This window comes from Punctularia strigosozonata (genome assembly GCF_000264995.1).
Source record: "Punctularia strigosozonata HHB-11173 SS5 unplaced genomic scaffold PUNSTscaffold_6, whole genome shotgun sequence".
In the NCBI taxonomy this organism is placed as follows: Eukaryota; Fungi; Basidiomycota; class Agaricomycetes; order Corticiales; family Punctulariaceae; genus Punctularia; species Punctularia strigosozonata.
Genome location: NW_006767438.1, coordinates 2,068,380 through 2,087,674, shown reverse-complemented (window position 1 = coordinate 2,087,674; position 19,295 = coordinate 2,068,380). Strand labels below are relative to the sequence as shown.

Sequence of the window (19,295 nt, the reverse complement as noted above, 5' to 3'; positions counted from 1 at the left end):
AAGAGTCTGATCCTGGTTGCGACTCCGCGTCTGTGGATGCTCCGTCTATGCCCTGCCACGAGTCGTCCTCCTCCTCGCCGCGGTCTCGCTCCTGTTCGTAGTCGCTCTTCTCCCTGGCGGTGTATAAGTTGGTGAAGGCCGGGTGGTCGATGAGCTGGTCGATGCGAGTCCGAAGAGCTTGTTTCGTGCGAGCCTTCAGTTCGGTGACGTTCCCTTGCTCGTCCAAACCCAGGGCGCGTGCGAGTTCCACCAGTTCCCTCCGGTTGAGGCGGTAGTGAGGCCGCTCAAAGACTTCTTCGTTGGGGACCCAGGGGGGCATTTTGTCAAGCGAGTGTAGGTTTTTGGCGATATGTACTAGGATGCAGATACGCCTCCCGCTCTCGCGGTGAGGCTCCGGAAGGAAGAGGCGTGAGAAAAACTACATAGACGCGGCGCTACGATATCTGCTCCCTCTCCCCAAGACGGCGCACCGAGCTTCGCTCGGTGCTCGCCTGATCGGAGGCGAGAGGCCTTCGATGTCTCGACTTGCCTCAAAAGCAGGTTTACTTCATGAAGATTGTTGTAGGCGATTCATCCATCTCAACCCCGCTCTCCAAAAAAACGAAGGACCCCTCATGGAATGTGCCAATCAGCATGTGCGCGAACCGACAACTGAGTTCCTGATCGAGGAAGTCTGATGCATTTCACAGAGTTTGTGGAGATTCGCATGATTTGAGCGTACAATTATGGATTCGACATCTCTTTCCAAGGCTCAAAAACGGTCGCTGTGAATTGGTTGGATCGATACGAGCAGAAATTCCGAAAGAGGATATCGCGGGTGAGACCAATACGACACATAGTCTTCGACAAACTAACAAACGTTTGCTGATACTTCATAGATATCGATGCTCGGCTCGACGCTGATAATCGCTCGATATTCTCCCAATCCACCATCAAACTCTCGATTGCACGTTTGCATCCGCGGGTGAATTCGTTTTTTCAAGGCACTAGGTACATTCAGCCCCCTTGTAGAGCTGAGCTCACCAAGCTCACTGCATGAAGCGAAACTGTCTTGATTGCGACAGCTGCAACAGAGAAGGCAGCAGAGTTACAATCGGTGAAATTGGATCAGTTCTTCGATATTTGGTCTCCCCTCTTGGAGAAAGCCGATAACTTCTTCAAACTCGCGGAGTCGGTGGCTGCTGTGAGCTCTTCTCTCGGTTTTCGTAGTGCCCCCATCGATCGCAATTCAGAAACTGAGTCCATGGGCAAAGATGGTGGTCGGAATTCTGTCGGCTGTCCCAAAGGTGTGCATGTTCCTCGTATCTCCATCGTGTGACTCGCAGGACAATACTTGGTCAGGTTATCAACGACCAAATCAAGACCGACAAAGCTCTTCGCGGTCTCGTCGAGACCATGAACGACACTATGGACTTGATGATAAACGCCGAGAGTCTTCGCAGATCAGGGCCTCGTCAGGACATCGCGAGACTTATCTCTCTGCAAATCATCGAGTGCGGACTCTTCATTTTGAAGTACGCGGAGACGGATGGATTTGGCAAGTGACATTATTGCGCTGCGTGATTCAACTTTATGACGAGGCGAAATCCCACAGCCCTTCGAACATTCAAACATGTGCTCCGTAGTCCTATAGGAATTATCACAGGTTATATTGAGTCACTCAAACGTCTAGTTGCAAGATTTCAGAGTCACAGTGTAGTGGATGCAAATGTCGTAGCTCTTAAGGTTCTTGAGACATCGGATGATCTCGGTTCGTCTCGTAGTCTGCACTTACAGCTCGGTTCCACTAATTGTGATCACGTAGATACTAACTTTACCTTGAGCCAGATGGCCGTTTCTAACGGCGCTGGATACTCCCAAGAAAAAGGTTGTTTGCCGGATACTCGAGGAGAAGTGATTGAAGACATCATACTGTGGGCGCGCGGTCCTCACAAATTTTCGTCCAAGTCAAAGTTTTGGCTCCACGGGCCGGCGGGTGCCGGGAAGTCATCTATCGCAAACACGGTGGCGATGACGGCGGAGCAAATGGGACTCTTTGGGTCTTTCTTTGCGTTCAGCACATCTGTAAGGGAGCGTAGGCCGCACAACCTCCTTGCTACTATCACACGTGATCTGGCAGATTGCATTCCTGAATGGAAAAAGTCGCTATGGTCAGTTATACGCGGCAACACGGCCCTACGATCAACTCCTTCGCTTGGATTGCAGTTCGAGAAATTCATGGTGGATGTCGCCGAAGGCATCAGTGACAGGACACTCGGACCGATACTGGTTGTTATAGATGCCTTGGACGAAAGCGGTGCAGAGTCGGAGCGCTCGGACTTATTGCGGTATATCGCTCGACTCGGGGAAATCGGTCCTTCCTTCCGATTTCTGATCACCTCCCGCACCGAAAGCGACATCGCCGCTGTCCTGGGGAATTCGACGGATGTGCTCTCGCTCGACATAGCTGCTGTGGATGGCTTTACCACGAAGAGGGATATACGGCGATATGTCGGTTGGATGTTGTCCCGTTCGCCATCCATTGCGACGAGTAAACGATGGATCGAGGAGCAAGGATCCATTGTAGACACGTTGGTCGAGCATGCGGATCTTTCCTTCCAATGGGCCTCTACAGCTTGCAAGTTTATATCAGGAGAGGGGCAATCCAAGGCATATAGCTGGTACGAGCGCTTTCGATCCGTCATTGCGTTTCGTCTGGAAAAGACGCGACAGGGAGTCAAGTTCTCCCACCTTGATGCTCTATATCAGACTGTGTTGGAAATCTTGTTTCCCCAGGAAGACGCTGACGGACTAGGACGGTTGACGAAGGCACTGGCACTGGTTGTTGCGACGCGAGAGCCGCTTACTAGACAAGGCTTGCAGGAGTTTTACTCTGATTATGGCGACTTCCAATATACGGAGCATATTCTCTCTTTTCTTGGGTCTCTGATCTCCGGCGTCTCCAGGCCTGATATCCCCATCCGTCCATTGCATAGTTCTTTCCGTGAATTGCTTCTGGAGCCAGATCGTAGCGGGACTTACTGTGTTGCACCCTCACGAGAATCAGTGGAGAGCATGATTTCATCCTCCTCTCTTCGCATTCTCAGGACCTCGCTCAAATTCAACATATGTCGCCTTGAGACTTCGTACCTGCTTAACTCGGAAATTCAAGACATGCCGGACCGTGTCGCGTTGTATATTTCCCCGGGTCTCAGCTACTCGTGTCGCTTTTGGTCGGCGCACCTGGAAGGAACACCACTTGATGATGGACAACTACATGACATCGAGAGCCTTTTCTCGACCGCGAAGATATTGTTCTGGATTGAAGTACTGAGCATCCTCGGCTCGCTGGGTACGGCAGCTCCCGCGCTCGGTACACTGCTCAAATGGGTTGCGAACGTGAGTCATGTCGTCTGTACCATAGCACGCGGAAAGATCTGACTACTTATCACGCAGACGAACACTCCTAGAAGCAGCATCGTACCGTTCGTACGCAATGTACAGCAATTTGTACGCGTATACGCGCCTGCCATGTCAATCTCTGTACCACAAATCTACCTGTCGGCGCTTTCATTCGCTCCCAACGAGTCTTTAATCGCTACTCGCCTGAGGGCTTATTTTCCCAGAATAGCCATCATAGGCGCCGCTGACAACGGTGACTGGCCGGCATTACAGTCAGTACTCCAAACGCCTGTCCCCATCTCTGCCGTGGCATTTTCTCCGGAAGGAACTCGTATCGCGTCGGGATCTCGCCAGGGAATTGTTCAGATATGGGATGCAGAGACCGGAGAGGCAATGAGTAGACCTCTGCACGGCCACACCGATGTCGTCTACTGTGTTCTGTTTTCCCCCGATGGTAGCCGTATCGGTTCTGGATCGTGGGACAACACCGTCAGGATCTGGGATACTCGTACAGGACGCGCTGCCACGGACCCGCTTCTATCCCACAGTGATGATGTTACCTGTCTCTCTTTTTCGTCGGACGGGGGTCGCCTCGCATCAGGGTCCCGAGACAGGACTGTGCGAGTTTGGGATGCATACTCCGGCGATCCAATTGGTGCGGCACTGGAAGATACAGATCCGATTTATGCTGTGGCGTTCTCACATGGAGGTAGGCAAGTGACTACCGTATCTGAGCAAGTGGCAGTCCGTATACGAGACATAAAATCCGGGGACATCATAAGCGTGCCCTTCCACGGCATCGCAATGCCAGCATCCTCAATCGCAATCTCACCGGGAGGAGACTGCGTCGCTGCCGGCTTTCGGGACGGATCCGTAGGTCTTTGGGATGCCGTCACAGGCGCGGAGATCATCAAACTGCATCGAAGTCACACTGCAAACGTTTGGTCCCTCTCGTTTTCGTTTGACGGCCGTCATTTTGCTTCCGGATCCTGGGACGAGACGATTCGAGTCTGGAATACCTCAGGCACGGGCAACACTGTCAGCGAGCCACTCCGCGGCCACACGAATGCTGTCTGGTCCGTTGGGTTCTCTCCCGACGGGAGTCGTATCATTTCTGGCGCCCCAGACAAGACCATCCGCGTCTGGGATGCATATGTAGCGACGACTGCAGGAGAACCGTCATTTGACGGCTGTGGTAATTGCCATTCCATTACGTTCTCACCGGATAACACTCGTGTTGCATCGGGATCAGACGATTCAGTCAGCATCTGGGATGTCCGCACCGGGGCTCCTGTAGGAGCGCTACGGGAAAGGCATAACGGATCCGTTCTGGCCGTTGTGTATTCTCCGGATGGTAACCTTATAGCTACTGGCGCTGACAGCGTCTGCCTCTGGGATGCGAAAACCGGAGAAAGTCTGGTCGATCCCGGCAACAACGGCCCCTCTCGCGAAGTTCAGTCTCTAACGTTTCTACCCGATGGTAGTTGCCTTGCCTGCGGTACATCAAGGACAACAATTCTGGTATGGGACGCACGCACCGGCAAGGCTGTCTGTCAAGCCCTCCAAGGCCATACTCGAATTATCACTACTATAACATTTTCTGCAGATGGCCGTCTCATAGCCTCTGGCTCATGGGATAGGACGATTCGCGTCTGGAGCGTGCTGACCGGAGAACCCATCGTTGACAATGCTCTGAATGGCCATACCGACGCCGTTGACTGTGTAGCGTTCTCCGCAGATGGAACGCATATCGTTTCCGGCTCGAGTGACATGAGCGTTCGAATTTGGAACACGCACAGTGGCGCATCTGTCGGCGAGCCCCTTCGCGGACACACGCAGGCAGTCTGTTCAGTCGCATTCTCTCCAGACAGGAGCATCGTCGCCTCGGGCTCGGAGGACCAGACAATACGAGTTTGGAATGCACACACAGGCGAGCTTGTGGGTCAGTCTCTTTGCGGTCACACGGGGACCGTCCTTTCCCTCGCCTTTTCTTCAGACGGCGCCCGTATCGCATCCGGATCGATGGACCACACGATTCGAGTCTGGGATGCACCATCCGTCGTCCCCGATGGATCGGTCCTTACCCGTGCATCACTTGATAGTGAGTGGGCCGAGCATATGGTACCGTCGTTTGCACTGACATGGGGTGTATCTGCAAGTGGATCATGACCTCGGTCACTTGTCGATGGCGTTCGCTCAGAACGCCCGTCTCCTGATACCAGAAGGGTCAGTTCTGACTCGTCAAGAGTTCATGGATTCATTTCGGCTTCTTGGCGATGGATGGATGGTCGGTCCCGGGCAACAGCGTCTGATATGGATTCCTCCTCGACACCGAGCCGGTCTTCTTCTCCCGCGGTGCAAGCTCCTCATACCAACGAACCACGCGACGACCGTTGATCTAAGACGCTTCGTGCATGGGATGGATTGGATGGAATGTATTATGCCGGACGAACCTTCGGTTGATCAGCACGCTCATCGCGTAGACGGACTTCATACGCGCTGATACCTGTGAGTCTTTTGGGTGTCAAGACATGGAGAAGTTAACCTGAAAGTGTACAGAATCTCTCACCGAACTCGCGGCAGAGAATTATGGCGCAGCAACCAGCATGTACAGCAATGGAGGTTGGCAATCAGGCACAATCAGAACTTGTTTGCGAAGATTGGTTTTCCATAGAAGAGTTAGCGTAGTTGGAGACATAATATATTCGGACGTAGCGCAGCTTATAGGGACAGAAATAGGGTCGCGTCCGGTTTCGCAACGAGTTGTAATCCCGTTTGTATCGGCTCCACATAGCTCGCCTCGACTATCCATAAATCCACACTCGCCGCATCAGGCTTCCTCTGCATCAGCCTCTGGTTCTACTCCGGATGGCGCGGCACGCGTACCAACTTTGGTTCTGTCTCCGCCACCAGCTCCCACAAACGTGAAAATAGAGGGGCGGCAATCGCACACGCGTGCATGCTTGCGGCTTCGTAGCACGCGGAGACCACGAGGAGGGGAAGTTGGAGGCGATAGCCGGCAGGGCGGAGACGCGTTAGAGGGCGGTTCATGTTTACGATGTCCGTAGCGGGAACGGGTGTCCGGAGCGAGAAGATGTGAAACACCGTGGGATGGGCGGTCGCCGAAGATGCAGATGGTGAGTGAGCCAAGTTTGCAGCAGCGGCCTATGTGAGGAGAGAAACGCTCATTAGCACTCGGTGCAATAGACACATACATGCGGGGAGGAGGATGAAGGAGGTGAGTACTCACGAACGACGTTCTCGCCCTGGTACGCGTGCAGCACGTGCTTTCCTGTCCAGAAGGATGCGAAGAGCTGGGTGACATTCTCGAGCTCCGCCGGGGTCTACGCCAAGTCGAATAGGTCGGTGAACACCGTACTGCGCACGGCGCTCGTCGCATCCTGAATAGGAGGCTCGGGTCCGATACGCTGTGCGACGTGCTCGTACAGCCTATAGAAACCAAAGCTCGCGTTCTGGCCAGTCGAAGCTTGGAACGTGGCTGATGCTGTAGTCGCTGGAGGTGCACCCGACCCGGCCAACCCAAAAGGGGACTGCTCGTATTCAGCGTCGGCGCCACATAGATCGTAGCCAAACCCTTGAGCTGCTGTAGGCGACTTGCGCTTGCGGGCTATATACCGACACCGCCGTCAATGATGGTCGCCACTGAAATTTTGAGCAGATGCGTGCGACGCACCGATAAGTAGCCGTGGTGTAGAGAACGCGGCGCTGAACGCGTTTGACGAGATTCATCCTCAGTCAAGCGCCGCATGGCCGAGCGAACGAGAAATATACGAGGCCATCGTAGAAGTCGCCGAGGTCAGCCTGAACTCGCGCCTGCCGCATCGATCTGCGAATTCGCTCGTACGATCTTTTTTCCCACGCCCGTGTCTCGTTCTCTGGACAGAACCCCATCCTTGGCCAGGATTACGATCGCAATCGCTATGTCGCTGTCAGATCACAACGACTACGACGACGCTTTGAAAGAGCCACTCGGAAGGCTATTCGTGCAGCTACCAAAATGCATCGTCCCGGCCCACGAGCCTGCTGTTTTGGATTCTCCGTGGTATCGGTATCTCATACTACCAGAACAAGAGCGGAGGGGAAATGTACGCCACTCCTGACATGGAACCATGTTCGACGCTGATGTTGTTGTGCTTACAGAAGAAGGAGATCTTGTCGACATTCGAGCCGTTCAGCCAACTACCACCGCAGCTCGACCCTCATTCAGACACCCCGAAGTCGAAACCCCCAGAGCTGTTCCTTGGCATACCGCTCGACGAGGACTTCATCGTCAACTACGCTGCCAAGTACGACTTACTTGTTTATATCGATCAGCGCACGCTGGATTTTGTGGGCTGGAAGCCTCGCCACGAAGTCACCCCCGATCTCCTAATCAGCCTTGATGCAACAGCCGATTATGTGTTCAAGGACATAAAGGCGTGCCTGTGGCAGCATGTTCGCTTCGAGACCAGCTATGGCAACCCTGATCCCCGGAACTCATGTATGCCTTTATGGGCGTTTTGCTCCAACTTCGATCCGCTCGACGAGCGTCCGACAGCGGAGCACATCGCTGAACTACGAAAAGAGCTCGGGCTGAGCGATATCATGTGGTACTTATCGACTTCCGCCTGATCCTGAGACCAAGTTTCATTGCAGTTGAGCGCTTCTCCGCTTTCTCTTTTTGCACACGGAACTAATATTTTGACTCGCAGTTGCTGTCGCTGCCATCGAAGAGGTTGAGCACGGCCTCCACAATTTCCTACTTTCTCGCTATCTGACACGTGTACATCTACATCAATGTGATCGTTAGCGGCGGTGACCTTGAAACGTTATAGCAAGCACCTCAGTCACCCCCTGGCCAACACTATATTAAGTGTAACTCCTCCCCTATGTCATTCTACCTAACATACCCCAATTTGCTTAGTCCGTTCCAAGGTGACACCGCGTCCATGGTAGCACCGGCCAGGCTCGGTGACAAGCCATGTTGACGCTACCAAGGATGATAGCAAGTGTGGTCTGTAAGCCAGATGTGCATAATGCAAAACGCTGCTCTAATGTCGAAAGGGTCTCGAGGCTTTAAGCCGGAGGTGCCGATTGCTGCAGTAGCGGCTCTAGCTCGATCATGACGCCACAGCGCGAGCGGTATGATACAAGATTGCTCACATCGAGCGACTATATACTGGTGGGTCGCGGCAAACCATATCGATACCTAATCCCCGGTATCCTCCCTCAAGCATGCGCACATGCCTTCACCTCATTCACGAGGAGTTTCCGTACATCTTAGCTAGCATAGCTAGCATACTGTGTCATATGAATGATACTCATATGACCAATACGTTCAGGAAAGGGAGGTTTTTTCCCTGGTATTCCAATATAAATCACCATAGGCGGGAAGGTCAACACGCTTAACGAGTTTCCGTGCCCTGGGAGGACAGAGAAAACCAAACTCCCGAGCATAATATGCTCTGCCAGCGTGAGTGCTCGCGAGTGTCGATGCAGCCAGCGAGGGAGACCGTGAGCACAAACCCGGAGTTTCCCGGTTTCTCTCCTGCCAACGTTACGGTCTGGAGGTCCTGCTACTGTCTCCTTGCCATATACACTGAACCGTTGACATGGCTTCTCATGAAGCTACTATGAAAGTCTCCTCTACCCCTCAGACCGAATCTGGTGCTACCACCGACAGCCAGTCTCAAATTATCCATCTACCCTGGTATCGATTTCTCCTGCTTCCGGAGTCTGAGCAAAAGGACCTGGTACGTGGCCCCGTATTTAGAATTTGGACTTCTGTACCAAGTGTTCTTGACGTCCAGGATGAAATGGCAATTCTTTCAACATTTGAGCCCCTCGACCATCTACCCCAGGAGCTCGACGGGAGCACCGGCACCGAAACGCCGCTGCCGGAGCTATTCCTTGGCATACCTCTCGACACCGACATGATTTTCGACTATGCGTATAAATACGAGCTCTATGCATACGTAGACAAGAGGACGATGGGTCCGCTGGGGTGGGTTCCCCCGGAAGAGGTCACGTCGAACACAGTCATCAATGTCGACTCTACAAGGTATCAGGTGTATGACGATATCCAGGAGTACCTGTGGCCGCACGTTACCTTTAAGACGGGGTATGGCAATCCCGATCCCAATATGCCGTTTGTTTCCATCTTCTCCCTTTGCTCCAACCGGGATCCGCTCGACAAGCGACCGAGTGCGGAGAAGATAGCAGAAATACGAGCGGAGTTCGGTCTCAAGGAAGACCCTAAATGGTACTTGTCCATGTTCGCATGACGCACGCCAGCGAAATGCGGAGTTGCGGGCGTTCGTCGACGCTGTTCAGAGTTGTCCTCATGGCATGCGAGGTTCTGATTCATCAGGAAAAATCGGACTATCGAAAGAGTCGCTTATTGGGTACCGAAACCCTCTAAAGCTACTAAATGAGCACGTTTTAGTACGTTTTAGGAGGTTTTTATCAATTCCGGGTTTTCCTGATGTTGTTGATGTATGCAAATCTTGATGCTTTTGTCGTGTGCTCATACCTTACTCAGTTATATGTGCAACGTATACCCTGCGATTCATCGCCTTCCTCCTCCAATCTCACAGACGATTAACGGCGAGACTTGGACACCGGCTCTGGCGAGCGCCGATTCGAAACGTCAGAAGACGCCACCCCTGATACAATCTCAAGCTTAACTTGCGAATACTTAGTGCGATGGAAGAAGGGTACAGAGATCAAGGCGCAGACGCGCCAGCAATGCTTTGCACTATGGTACAATGGGGATTTCTACATGTTCAGGTGTCGCGATGATGCGAGTGCATCGTGAGTAATACGATAACTGATGATAGAACTATGCGCGTGGATGGGGTGTCGTGCTCTTTGTTCGTCTGCTGTCCGTTGGAATTTGATGGTGCTGTTATGTCGACACCTGAGCATCCACTCCCGGAGACTTCGCGACGTTCAACTCGACACGCACGTACATGTTCTAGTGCATCGGGCCCTTGAACCCCGAATACTTGCTCATCGCGCGTATCTTCGGCCCATATTTCCACTTACGACATCAGTCCAACCAATCAACTCCACGCCCTCTCACACCCCACTCGTCGCAACGACGAAAAAAAAGGCACTCACAGCACCACCAGAACGGGATCATTGCGATCGAGATCCCTCCCAACACGCTGCACGCCTTGCCGACTCCCAAGTTCCTGGAAAACGTGCTCGCAGAAATCGGGAAAGCGGCGCCGAGGCAGGGGCGGAAGAGGTCGTTCCAGGCAAACACGCTCGCGACGTGGAGCGGGTAACAGTCTTGGTGTAGTTGAGCTTCGTCACCTGGAACCACAAGAGGGCGAGGATGAGGAGGAAGAGGAATCTTGCAACCAGGACCGATGACGACCACGACCATGGCTATGGCGACGACGACAATCAGGAGGATGAGTACGACCACTGTCATGGATATAGATATTGCGATTGCAATGACTTACGCAGGCGTTGCGGGCAGAGATACAACAAGGATTACCATATCATCGCGACCACGACGAAGTCAATGATGAGGACCACTACTGAGATATGTTTCGGTAATCTCTCGTGCATATTGGAGGCGATGGCCGGCAGGGAGAAGACGTGTTAAAGGGCGGCCATATTCACAGAATCCGTGGCAGTAACGGGCATATGGAGCGAGAGGGTGCGCAACAGACGGGGGAAACGCCCCATCATGGGCAGTCGCCGAAGATGCGGATGGCGAGCGAGTGACCAGACGAATGTGCAGAGGAGACCTATGTGAGGAGAGAAACATTCATTAGAGCTCAGCGCATTAGGGGATAAGGTGCATGGTCTAGGAGAGGAAGACGAAGGAAGTGCACCGGTGAATACTCGCGGACGTAGTTCTAGCCCTCTTGCGCGAGCAGCTCATGCTTTCCTGTTCTGAACGGTGCAAAGAACTCGGTGACCGTATCGAGCCCCGCACGGGCTTGCGCCACGTCGATATAGATTGGCGACCACCGTGTTGCGCACAGCGTTCGTCATCCTAAATGTGAGCTTGCGCCCGGTACGCCCCTTTCTAATCCCGATCTCGCATTCGATTTGCCAATGGACACTATCCTGGTGCTTTATGCTGAAATTGCAGGACTTGGTTACTCAACGTACTCAACGCAGCGCGCCGGACAGTCGAAGGTTGGGAGGTGGACGTAGACGACGTGGCTGATGCTGTGGTCGCTGGAGGTGCGCCCGACGCAACCAACGCGAAGGGAAACCGATCGACTTCAGCGGCGGAGCCAAATGTATCATCGTTAAGCCCTTCAGCTGCTGCTGGCAACTTGCGCTTGCGGGCTGTATGACGGAACTATAGTCACTGATAGTCCCAAAATATGTTCTGAGCAGACGCGGGTAACGCACCGAGGGCCATGGCATAGAGAGCGCGGCGCTGAGCTCCGTGCGCTAAGTACTCCTTAGTCGAGCGCCGCATGACCGAGTTAATCGAGAGCGAGCGAGAAATATGGGCGGGGAGGTCGCCAAGGACAGCGTGAACCTGCGTGAACCGGCGCACTAGCACGACCCTTTTCCCACGCTCGCGCCTCATACGGCGTTCAAGACGCCGTCTACGCCAATTTACTGGGCTGATCGGTGCTCTTCCCTGGTATTCTTGTTCCTGCCCTTTTTAGATCTACATTGTGCTGCGATGCAATCGTATCCAGAAAACTCCCAAACGGCTCTTTCAGGAAAGGCTACGTGGGATCCTCCATCCGATATGGCCGTTTTCCTGCCCTAAATGACTAGCTCATTGGTCGCTTTTAGGGAGTCTGGATCAATTTCCGCGAACAGACATCTGCCCCTTTACGCACTACTACTTGATGTATGTGTACAAATCGAGGAGAAAATAATGCGTGCAGACGCTGCGTCCAGCAGCACCGTACCCCTTGGCCGGAGAGAAATGCATGAAGTCGGAAGACACAATTTGAAAGATAATGTGTTAAGATGATTGGAGCAATTAATGCCCTACCCTCTAATTAGAGCATTCATCGCGATGAAGGTACAAGTCCTGCTAGATCACTCTCTGGTTTGACGCAATCCACCGCTGCGATAGCAGAGGGTCTGGCGTGAACCAGTCTCCCTGAAGCTGTAGTGTTTTCCCACGCTGTAGCAGGATATACTGAATTATCTGCATGAACTCCGTCGAGAATTGGTCGCCTTGGGGACCAAGTAGCTCGTATACTTTCGAATAAAGAGAAGTGGTGAGCTGCGGCTTTTCCTCCACAGGGTTAGGCTCCGGGGCTGGATGCAGACGCGTGTATCGACGGACCACCACTTGCGGCGACATGTCTGACCTCTTGAAATGCAACAATGAGAATGCGGAGCCGACGCAGCAAAGGACATGGATGTCGTTAGCCGCCGGATAGTAGTCGAATGAAAGGTGGGCCTGCTGCTTGACCTGTTTGTGCATCCTCTTCATGTCCTCCGCAATATCGTGGGATCTGTTGGGTCCAGGAGGTTTGGACGGGCGTTTGACCTCCGCGAGGAGTACAGGCTCGGACACTAGAGCTTGTCTCGAGTGCGAAAAACGGCGGACCTCCACCCCGAAGTCGGGCGAGCGGCGCTGAGCTGGAAGGGGCGCTCCATTCTTGTCTAGAGTCCCCTCAAGCCTCTCAACGGTGCACTGCGGGCAAACAAGCACGTTGTAGTCGTTCATAGACATCGCAAGAACGTTGAGCGTGCGGTCCCAAATCTCGTACCAGTAGCACTCCAAGTTGCGAGATGAGGCATAATCATTGGCCATGTTTAAGCCCGCGAAAAATCGGCCCCTCGTGAGCATCATGAAGCTCGAGCTCTCGGTGCGCTCGTAGAATTTACTGCCCTATGGACGACAATGGGCTTAGCTCAAGCATTGATACGGTCACGAAGAGGCACACACCAGTATTCTCCACGTATGAAGAGCTACGTACTTGGCAGTGTCGGACGCTGACTCGTACAGAAATTGGAGGAGGGTCTTGCTATCAGCATCGATCGATCTTCTAGTCTCGGTCTTCACCTGCGCAGAGCATTAATACATACTATCGTTGACCTGCGAGAGCAAAAACTCGCCTGGTTTCCGTCCAGTATCCTGACAAGAACCGTGTACGGAGGCATTGAATGAAACGGTATGCACGAGTAGTGCTGACCACTACGCATGCTGAGCACCGTGTTTTATACTGCGCTGCTGTAGATATGCTTCCATAAGTGAAAAGGAGTGTGGAGAAAGACAATTACATTTCGTTCCGCAGATAGGCCGATCGCAAAGAGTCCACCGTGCATCTATGCCGATCACCGGCAGTGCACATCTTCGGATCACGTATAGTCACAGATTACATCTCTCATGCTCCATTTCCGATTAGGAGATCCCTTTGTGACGAAAACTAGCGATGTTCACGATGCAGAACATCGCCTATGGCTGCATCAATTCTCGCGGGACTCAAGTTAGTGCAAAAGACCGCATATTATATTTCCAAATAAACGCAGCCCATTCTCACAATATCGCAGCCGCTCTGATGCATATGCCGTACAATTGTAGCTCAGTCATTGGGTGCAAGGCCTTTCTATGAAATTTCGACGAATATCAGCAGAAAGTGCAGTGTTACGCGGGTACAACATCGTGCCAGAAGTATGCCTGCAAGATCTTGTCACTGGTCAGATTGACGAAGCAAGCGAAAGAGGCCCTATTATCCGAAGTCAACACGGAGATAAATTATCTTCGATTCGCGAATGCGAATGAGGCACATCTCATCACGTACGCAATACTCACACCGGTATCAAGACTTCCCTATAGAGCCAATCCATAATTGTCAGTCCCTTTGTTCTGCATAAGGACGGATGCTTGCAGGTTCTTTTTTGCCCATGAACTTCGCTCTGCGTTAAGCGAGACCGGCAATCGCGTCGGCTTCCCGCAGAGGCCCGCCATTGTTCCAAAAAGGATCAGTTGCTTATCATGGCTCCATATAGAACACGGAGTGTGCGGAGCCGGTCGGGGAAATTCAGGTGATATAGGGCAATAAGTACCAGACAATGGATGCGCCACACAACCGATCGAGAAGGTGTGAGCGTGAGAATTGTACCTCACAGTCATGTGACACGCTTCACCAACCATGGGTCACGCGCGAGCTGGTCGCCAACCTACTTATGAACCCCCATCTCTGCCGAGAACCATAACCACAATCGCTATGTCGCTAGCAGATTACGACAACGACGGCGCTTCGCAAGAGCCCCTCGGTGGGCTATCAGTGCAGCTACCGAAACGCACTGGCCCAAGGCACGAGCCTGCTGTTCTGGATTCTCCTTGGTACCAGTACCTCACCCTACCAGAACAAGAGCGGAGGGGCGATGTACGCAACTTCTGACGTGAAATTATGCCTGACGCTGATTTTGTTATTCTTACAGAAGTCGGAAATCTTGTCGACATTTGAGCCGTTCACTCAACTACCACTGGAGCTCGATCCTCACTCAGACACCCCGAAGTCGAAACCCCCGGAGCTGTTCCTTGGCGTACCGCTCGACGAGGACTTCATCGTCGACTACGCTGCCAAGTACGACCTATTTTCCTACTTCAACGAGCGGACGATGGATTTTGTGGGCTGGAAGCCTCGCCACGAGCTCACCCCCGATCTCGTAATAAACGTCGACTCGACGGCCGACTTCGTGTTCAAGGACATAAAGACGTGCATGTGGCATTATCTTCGCTTCGATCTTGGCTATGGCAATCCTGATCCCCGGACCTCGTGTATGCCCTTATGGGTATTTTGCTCCAACTTCGACCCGCTCGACCAGCGTCCGACAGCGGAGCAGCTCGCTGAACTGCGAAAGGAGCTCGGGGTGGACGATATTATGTGGTATTTATCTATGGACGCCTGATCAAAGACCAAATGTTATTGCAGTTGAGCGCTTCTCCGCTTTCTCTTTCTGCACACTGAACTGATATTTCTTACACTCGCAGTTGCTGTCGTTGCTATCGACGAGGTTCAACACGGCCTTCACAACTCTCCGCTTTCTCGCTCTATCTGACACGTGTACTTCTACATCGGTGTAGTAGTTAACGACTATGACTGCTACACGTTATACCAAGAGTAGTCCGTAAGCCGGACGTGTATTGTCCAAGCGATGGCGAAAGGGTCTCGACTCAAAGGCAGTACGGCTACTGATATATATGACTATGATTGGAGCGCATGTTCTTCCTAATCCGCGATTGGTTCAGTTGACTTGTGTTACGGCTCGGGCGAGCACCGTCGACTCGAAACATCCAAGGACGCCGTTCCTGATACGTTTTAATGGTTATTTGTGTGCGATGGAAGCAAGGTACGGCGATCAAGGCGCAGACGCGCCACTGATGCTTTGCAATACTGTACAATGGGGATTTCTACATGTTCGTTTATGTGTCGCGGTGATGCAAGTGCATCGTGAATAATACAAGGGTACTTTGTTAAGAATCAAGTATGGGCGTGGACGGGGGTGTGGCAATACGATATCTGCTCGTCGTTCGTCGACCGTTGAATGGGATATGTTGGTTCGTTAATGGCGTTCTGCGTTACAACATGGAATATGTCGACACCTGAGCATCTACCCCTGGAAACTTCGCAACATACGTATATGTTCTAGTGCATCGGGCCCTTGAACCCCGAATACTTGCTCATCGCGCGTATCTTCGGCCCATATTTCCACCTACGACATCGGTCCAACCAATCAGCCCCACGCCCTCTCACCACCCACTCATCACAACGATCAAGAAAGAAAAAAAACGAAACTCACAGCACCACCGGAATCGGGATCATCGCCACCGATATACCCCCCAGCACGCTGCACGCCTTGCCGACTCCCAAGTTCCTGAAAAACGCGCTCGCAAAGATCGGGAAAGCGGCGCCGAGGCAGGATCGGAAGAGGTCGTTCCCGGCGAACACGCTCGCGACGTGGCGCGGGTAACAGTCCTGGAGATAGTTGAGCCCGGCCTGGAAGACGAAGAAGGTCCCGATGGAGTAGAACAGCGTCGCGATGATCGGGACTGGGCGAGGAGCAAGACACATGTTGAGCATGTGGAACGGAAGAAATGAGGTCAACTCACCGATCCAGTGTATCGACGCGCGCGAGGTCCAGCCGAACCAAAACAGCGAGAGGGGCAGGAGGATGGCGCCGACGAGGGCCGGGGGTAGCCGCGCTTCGGGCGGAAAATCTAAAGGGGGGGGGGGGGCACGCGTGAGCGGCGCATTCACATTGCACGGCAGCGGGCCCCTCTACGCACTTTCTTCCCCATTCGCAAACTTGGGCCGCACGTAACGATTCACGTACGGCACGAGGAGCGCAAACGCAATGATCGCGCCGAGGAACAAACCCTACCATCAAACATCAGCCCCAACGTCCTTTGATCCACCCCAAAAAAAAAACACTTCTACGGAGACGGAGGAGAAAAAAAGCCCACCATAAACGCGAGCCCGTTCTCGCCTAGGTTGAACCCATATATCTCCACAAAGATGATCTCGTAGCTCGAGATCCAGATATACAGTATCCCTGTGGGTATATTCATACCACCGATCAGCAACTCCCGCTCACCCGGGGAAACGTTTTCCAACACGCACCGTAAAGCAGGGCGATGTACACGTTCCACGCCGCGACGATCGGCTCCGTGAACCCGAGGACGAACGGCCGGACGAGCGTCATCATCGCCACCTCCCTCGCCGTGAAATGCTCCGCCTCGAGCTCGCCGTGCGAGCGCAGCGCCTCATTCCCCGTCAGCCGACGCAGGCGCACCGCTCGTCGGTACAGTATCCTGTAGAGGGTCCCGAATAGAGAGATCAGATAAAACGGAATTTCGACTCGAAGGGTACATTCAGAGCAGAAGGGATAGCGACGCACGCCGACGCGCTCGTCTCCGGCAACAACACGGTCAGAAACGCGAGCGAGAAGCCCGAGAGCCAGAGCAAGATCCAGATCGTCCACGTCCAGCCCTCGGCCTGCGCCGCGAACCCGCCTATGAATTCAGCCCATCCCAGCGTTTCGGTGTCAGCCCGCATCTAACGAAGTCCGGGCGAGGGACACACGTACCGAGCAGCGGTCCGAGCACGGGCCCGCTCACGGCGGCGCAGCCCCAGAGGCCGATCGCGATCGCGCGGTCGGCGGGGCCCCACATATCCGCCAGACTCGCGCCGCCGGTCGCGAGCGGGGGCGAGCCTACGAACCCGGCCAGGAACCTGAGAACCGGTTGTGATCAGATTGGGGGGTGCGATGATGGGAGGAAAGGGGTGATGGGAGGGGCGGATTTCCGGCGTACCGGAGGGGAAGGAGCGCGCCGAGGTTCTTGCTGAGCGCGGTAGGCACCTGGAGGATGACGAAGAGGGCGAGGGTGATGATGTACGTGCTCGTCCGACCAAATTGCGGGATTTCGGACAGAGGAGAGAGAAACATGGGACCGATGCCGTAGCCAATGACGAACATCGTGATCCTGTGAAAGACTGCATGAGGCACGGACGTATATACGTGAGAGGGACCTATGTAAGTACCCAAGAGTCGCGGCCACATCCGACACGCCGAAGTCTTGGGCGACGTAGGGAATACCAGGGGAGTAGATCGCACTGTTGGCAGGATGATCGATACGTGAGTTCTGTACAAGATCAAGGAGAAAAACGTCACGCACGAGCCGATGTAGATTGAAAAGGTGATGAAGCAGATGTCGAACGTGACGAAACACTTCTTCGAGAACGACCACTTCACGTCGCACCATTTGTCAATTTGCGTCCAGGCGGTGGAGAAAGGAGCGAGCTCACGTTCATCGGACACTCTGGGTCATCGGGGCCGTACCAATCGACGGTCCTCAACCATTGCGGATCGTCCCACATCTCGACCTCCTCGGGCTTCGTGCTCTCCCTGTAGGCGACCTGCTGCTTCTCCGCATCCACGCCGGAAACCGGGCGCGACTTCGATCGAGCAGTTTCGGTGTTATCCACGAGCGTAGGCGCCCGAGTGCTCCGCCCCTCCGACGATGCACGGTCAACGTCGAGCGTTGACTGATGTTGTTGCTGTTGCTGCTGCTGCTGCTGCTGTTGATCTTGCTGCTGGTCCTGCGCACGCCGGTAGCGCGCCGGCAGCTCGAAGCCAGGCTTCTCCTCGGCGTACTGCAGCCATCGCCGTCTGGAAGCGTAGTAGACCGCCTGTCCGAGGAAGGACTCGCGTACGAGATCGAACACGGGCATATTAAACTTGTCTCTTCAGGACCCTGTCGCTCGCGTACCGGGGGGGGGGGTGTGTCGGTGGGGAATATACAGCTTGGAAGTAACCAAGTCATTCGGCCTGAGGTGTTAACGCGGATATTTGACATGGTTGGTCATGTCTGCCCGGATGTCGTCGGTCCTGTGTCAGCGGAGCGATGGGCGGGTTGCAACCTATGCGGATCCCGGAAGAGGGTTGAGCGCGCGCTGGACGTGACGTCACGCGCGGCGGGTTGATGCGCCTATTCCCGCGTTTGGGTCATTTCGTGCCTTTTTCGGAACAGCTTCCTTGCGCACCATAGGTCGCGTCGTCCAAGGCCTCATCGATGGGCAACATAGCTACATACCAAGGCAAAAGAAAATCATTGGAGGCAATACAAGCTTGCGTTCCAATATAATCAATCCAAACTAAGCATGGGTGATCGCGCTCCCTATTCCTACAAGCAGATCCACTGCGTATATACAAACCGGATGCAACGGACAGAAAGGAAAGCAATCGCGAAATTCATCGCCAATATCGAGGAACAAGACATACCGAGCCCTAATATATTTCATAGCATCGGAAAAAGAAGAGGCGGAAAAATAATAGCCTTGGTCGATCCCATCTAAGCCGGTGTTTCTACGCGATGGTCGACGCACTTCGACAGCTGGAACCTATCGCGAGGCCGTCAGCGTCAGCTCCTCTCTCTCGAGCCTGCCACCCACCAAACG

The 19,295-nt window shown here is 53.7% G+C and overlaps 8 protein-coding genes across 8 annotated transcripts; 4 read left to right on the top strand and 4 right to left on the bottom strand.

Moving 5' to 3' along the window:
- Positions 1 to 23: 23 nt before the first annotated feature.
- PUNSTDRAFT_134514 (uncharacterized protein) lies at positions 24 to 319 on the bottom strand (the record flags this gene model as incomplete). Its single annotated transcript, XM_007383998.1, has 1 exon — positions 24 to 319. A coding segment is annotated over one exon (296 nt), but the record flags the coding sequence as incomplete, so codon positions are not given.
- Positions 320 to 1,851: 1,532 nt separating this feature from the next.
- Positions 1,852 to 5,827, top strand: PUNSTDRAFT_31179 (WD40 repeat-like protein; the record flags this gene model as incomplete). The annotated part of the gene is made up of 3 exons (XM_007383997.1): positions 1,852 to 3,369; positions 3,436 to 5,502; positions 5,582 to 5,827. Coding segments are annotated over 3 exons (3,831 nt in total), but the record flags the coding sequence as incomplete, so codon positions are not given.
- Positions 5,828 to 6,102: 275 nt separating this feature from the next.
- On the bottom strand, positions 6,103 to 7,224 carry PUNSTDRAFT_143808 (uncharacterized protein; the record flags this gene model as incomplete). The annotated part of the gene is made up of 5 exons (XM_007383996.1): positions 7,163 to 7,224; positions 7,076 to 7,107; positions 6,632 to 7,009; positions 6,268 to 6,546; positions 6,103 to 6,216 (listed from the first exon to the last, which is right to left on the bottom strand). Exons 1-5 carry the CDS (start codon positions 7,179 to 7,181, stop codon positions 6,103 to 6,105), a joined length of 822 nt encoding a protein of 273 aa, XP_007384058.1. The 5' UTR covers positions 7,182 to 7,224.
- Positions 7,225 to 7,503: 279 nt separating this feature from the next.
- On the top strand, positions 7,504 to 8,013 carry PUNSTDRAFT_134512 (uncharacterized protein; the record flags this gene model as incomplete). Its single annotated transcript, XM_007383995.1, has 1 exon — positions 7,504 to 8,013. One exon carries the CDS (start codon positions 7,504 to 7,506, stop codon positions 8,011 to 8,013), a length of 510 nt encoding a protein of 169 aa, XP_007384057.1.
- Positions 8,014 to 8,993: 980 nt separating this feature from the next.
- On the top strand, positions 8,994 to 10,935 carry PUNSTDRAFT_44718 (uncharacterized protein; the record flags this gene model as incomplete). Its single annotated transcript, XM_007383994.1, has 7 exons — positions 8,994 to 9,134; positions 9,192 to 9,442; positions 9,923 to 10,029; positions 10,083 to 10,194; positions 10,221 to 10,264; positions 10,362 to 10,681; positions 10,858 to 10,935. 7 exons carry the CDS (start codon positions 8,994 to 8,996, stop codon positions 10,933 to 10,935), a joined length of 1,053 nt encoding a protein of 350 aa, XP_007384056.1.
- Positions 10,936 to 11,255: 320 nt separating this feature from the next.
- PUNSTDRAFT_44717 (uncharacterized protein) lies at positions 11,256 to 13,491 on the bottom strand (the record flags this gene model as incomplete). The annotated part of the gene is made up of 6 exons (XM_007383993.1): positions 11,256 to 11,338; positions 11,515 to 11,697; positions 11,764 to 12,016; positions 12,419 to 13,219; positions 13,277 to 13,393; positions 13,417 to 13,491. The coding sequence occupies 6 exons, from the start codon at positions 13,489 to 13,491 to the stop codon at positions 11,256 to 11,258; spliced, it is 1,512 nt and encodes a 503-aa protein (XP_007384055.1).
- A 1,284-nt stretch (positions 13,492 to 14,775) lies between these two features.
- Positions 14,776 to 15,396, top strand: PUNSTDRAFT_143807 (uncharacterized protein). Its single transcript, XM_007383992.1, has 2 exons — positions 14,776 to 15,268; positions 15,329 to 15,396. Exon 1 carries the CDS (start codon positions 14,956 to 14,958, stop codon positions 15,244 to 15,246), a length of 291 nt encoding a protein of 96 aa, XP_007384054.1. The 5' UTR covers positions 14,776 to 14,955; the 3' UTR covers positions 15,247 to 15,268; positions 15,329 to 15,396.
- A 503-nt stretch (positions 15,397 to 15,899) lies between these two features.
- On the bottom strand, positions 15,900 to 18,569 carry PUNSTDRAFT_143806 (MFS general substrate transporter; the record flags this gene model as incomplete). The annotated part of the gene is made up of 12 exons (XM_007383991.1): positions 15,900 to 16,050; positions 16,138 to 16,387; positions 16,448 to 16,555; positions 16,625 to 16,715; positions 16,802 to 16,890; positions 16,959 to 17,149; positions 17,236 to 17,350; positions 17,425 to 17,570; positions 17,651 to 17,821; positions 17,880 to 17,951; positions 18,014 to 18,084; positions 18,144 to 18,569. 12 exons carry the CDS (start codon positions 18,567 to 18,569, stop codon positions 15,984 to 15,986), a joined length of 1,797 nt encoding a protein of 598 aa, XP_007384053.1. The 3' UTR covers positions 15,900 to 15,983.
- Positions 18,570 to 19,295: the final 726 nt, after the last annotated feature.

Bases quoted from the DNA above. Each gene is read 5' to 3' on its own strand.
- PUNSTDRAFT_143807 (XM_007383992.1), top strand. From the start codon at position 14,956: ATGGATTTTGTGGGCTGGAAGCCTCGCCACGAGCTCACCCCCGATCTC.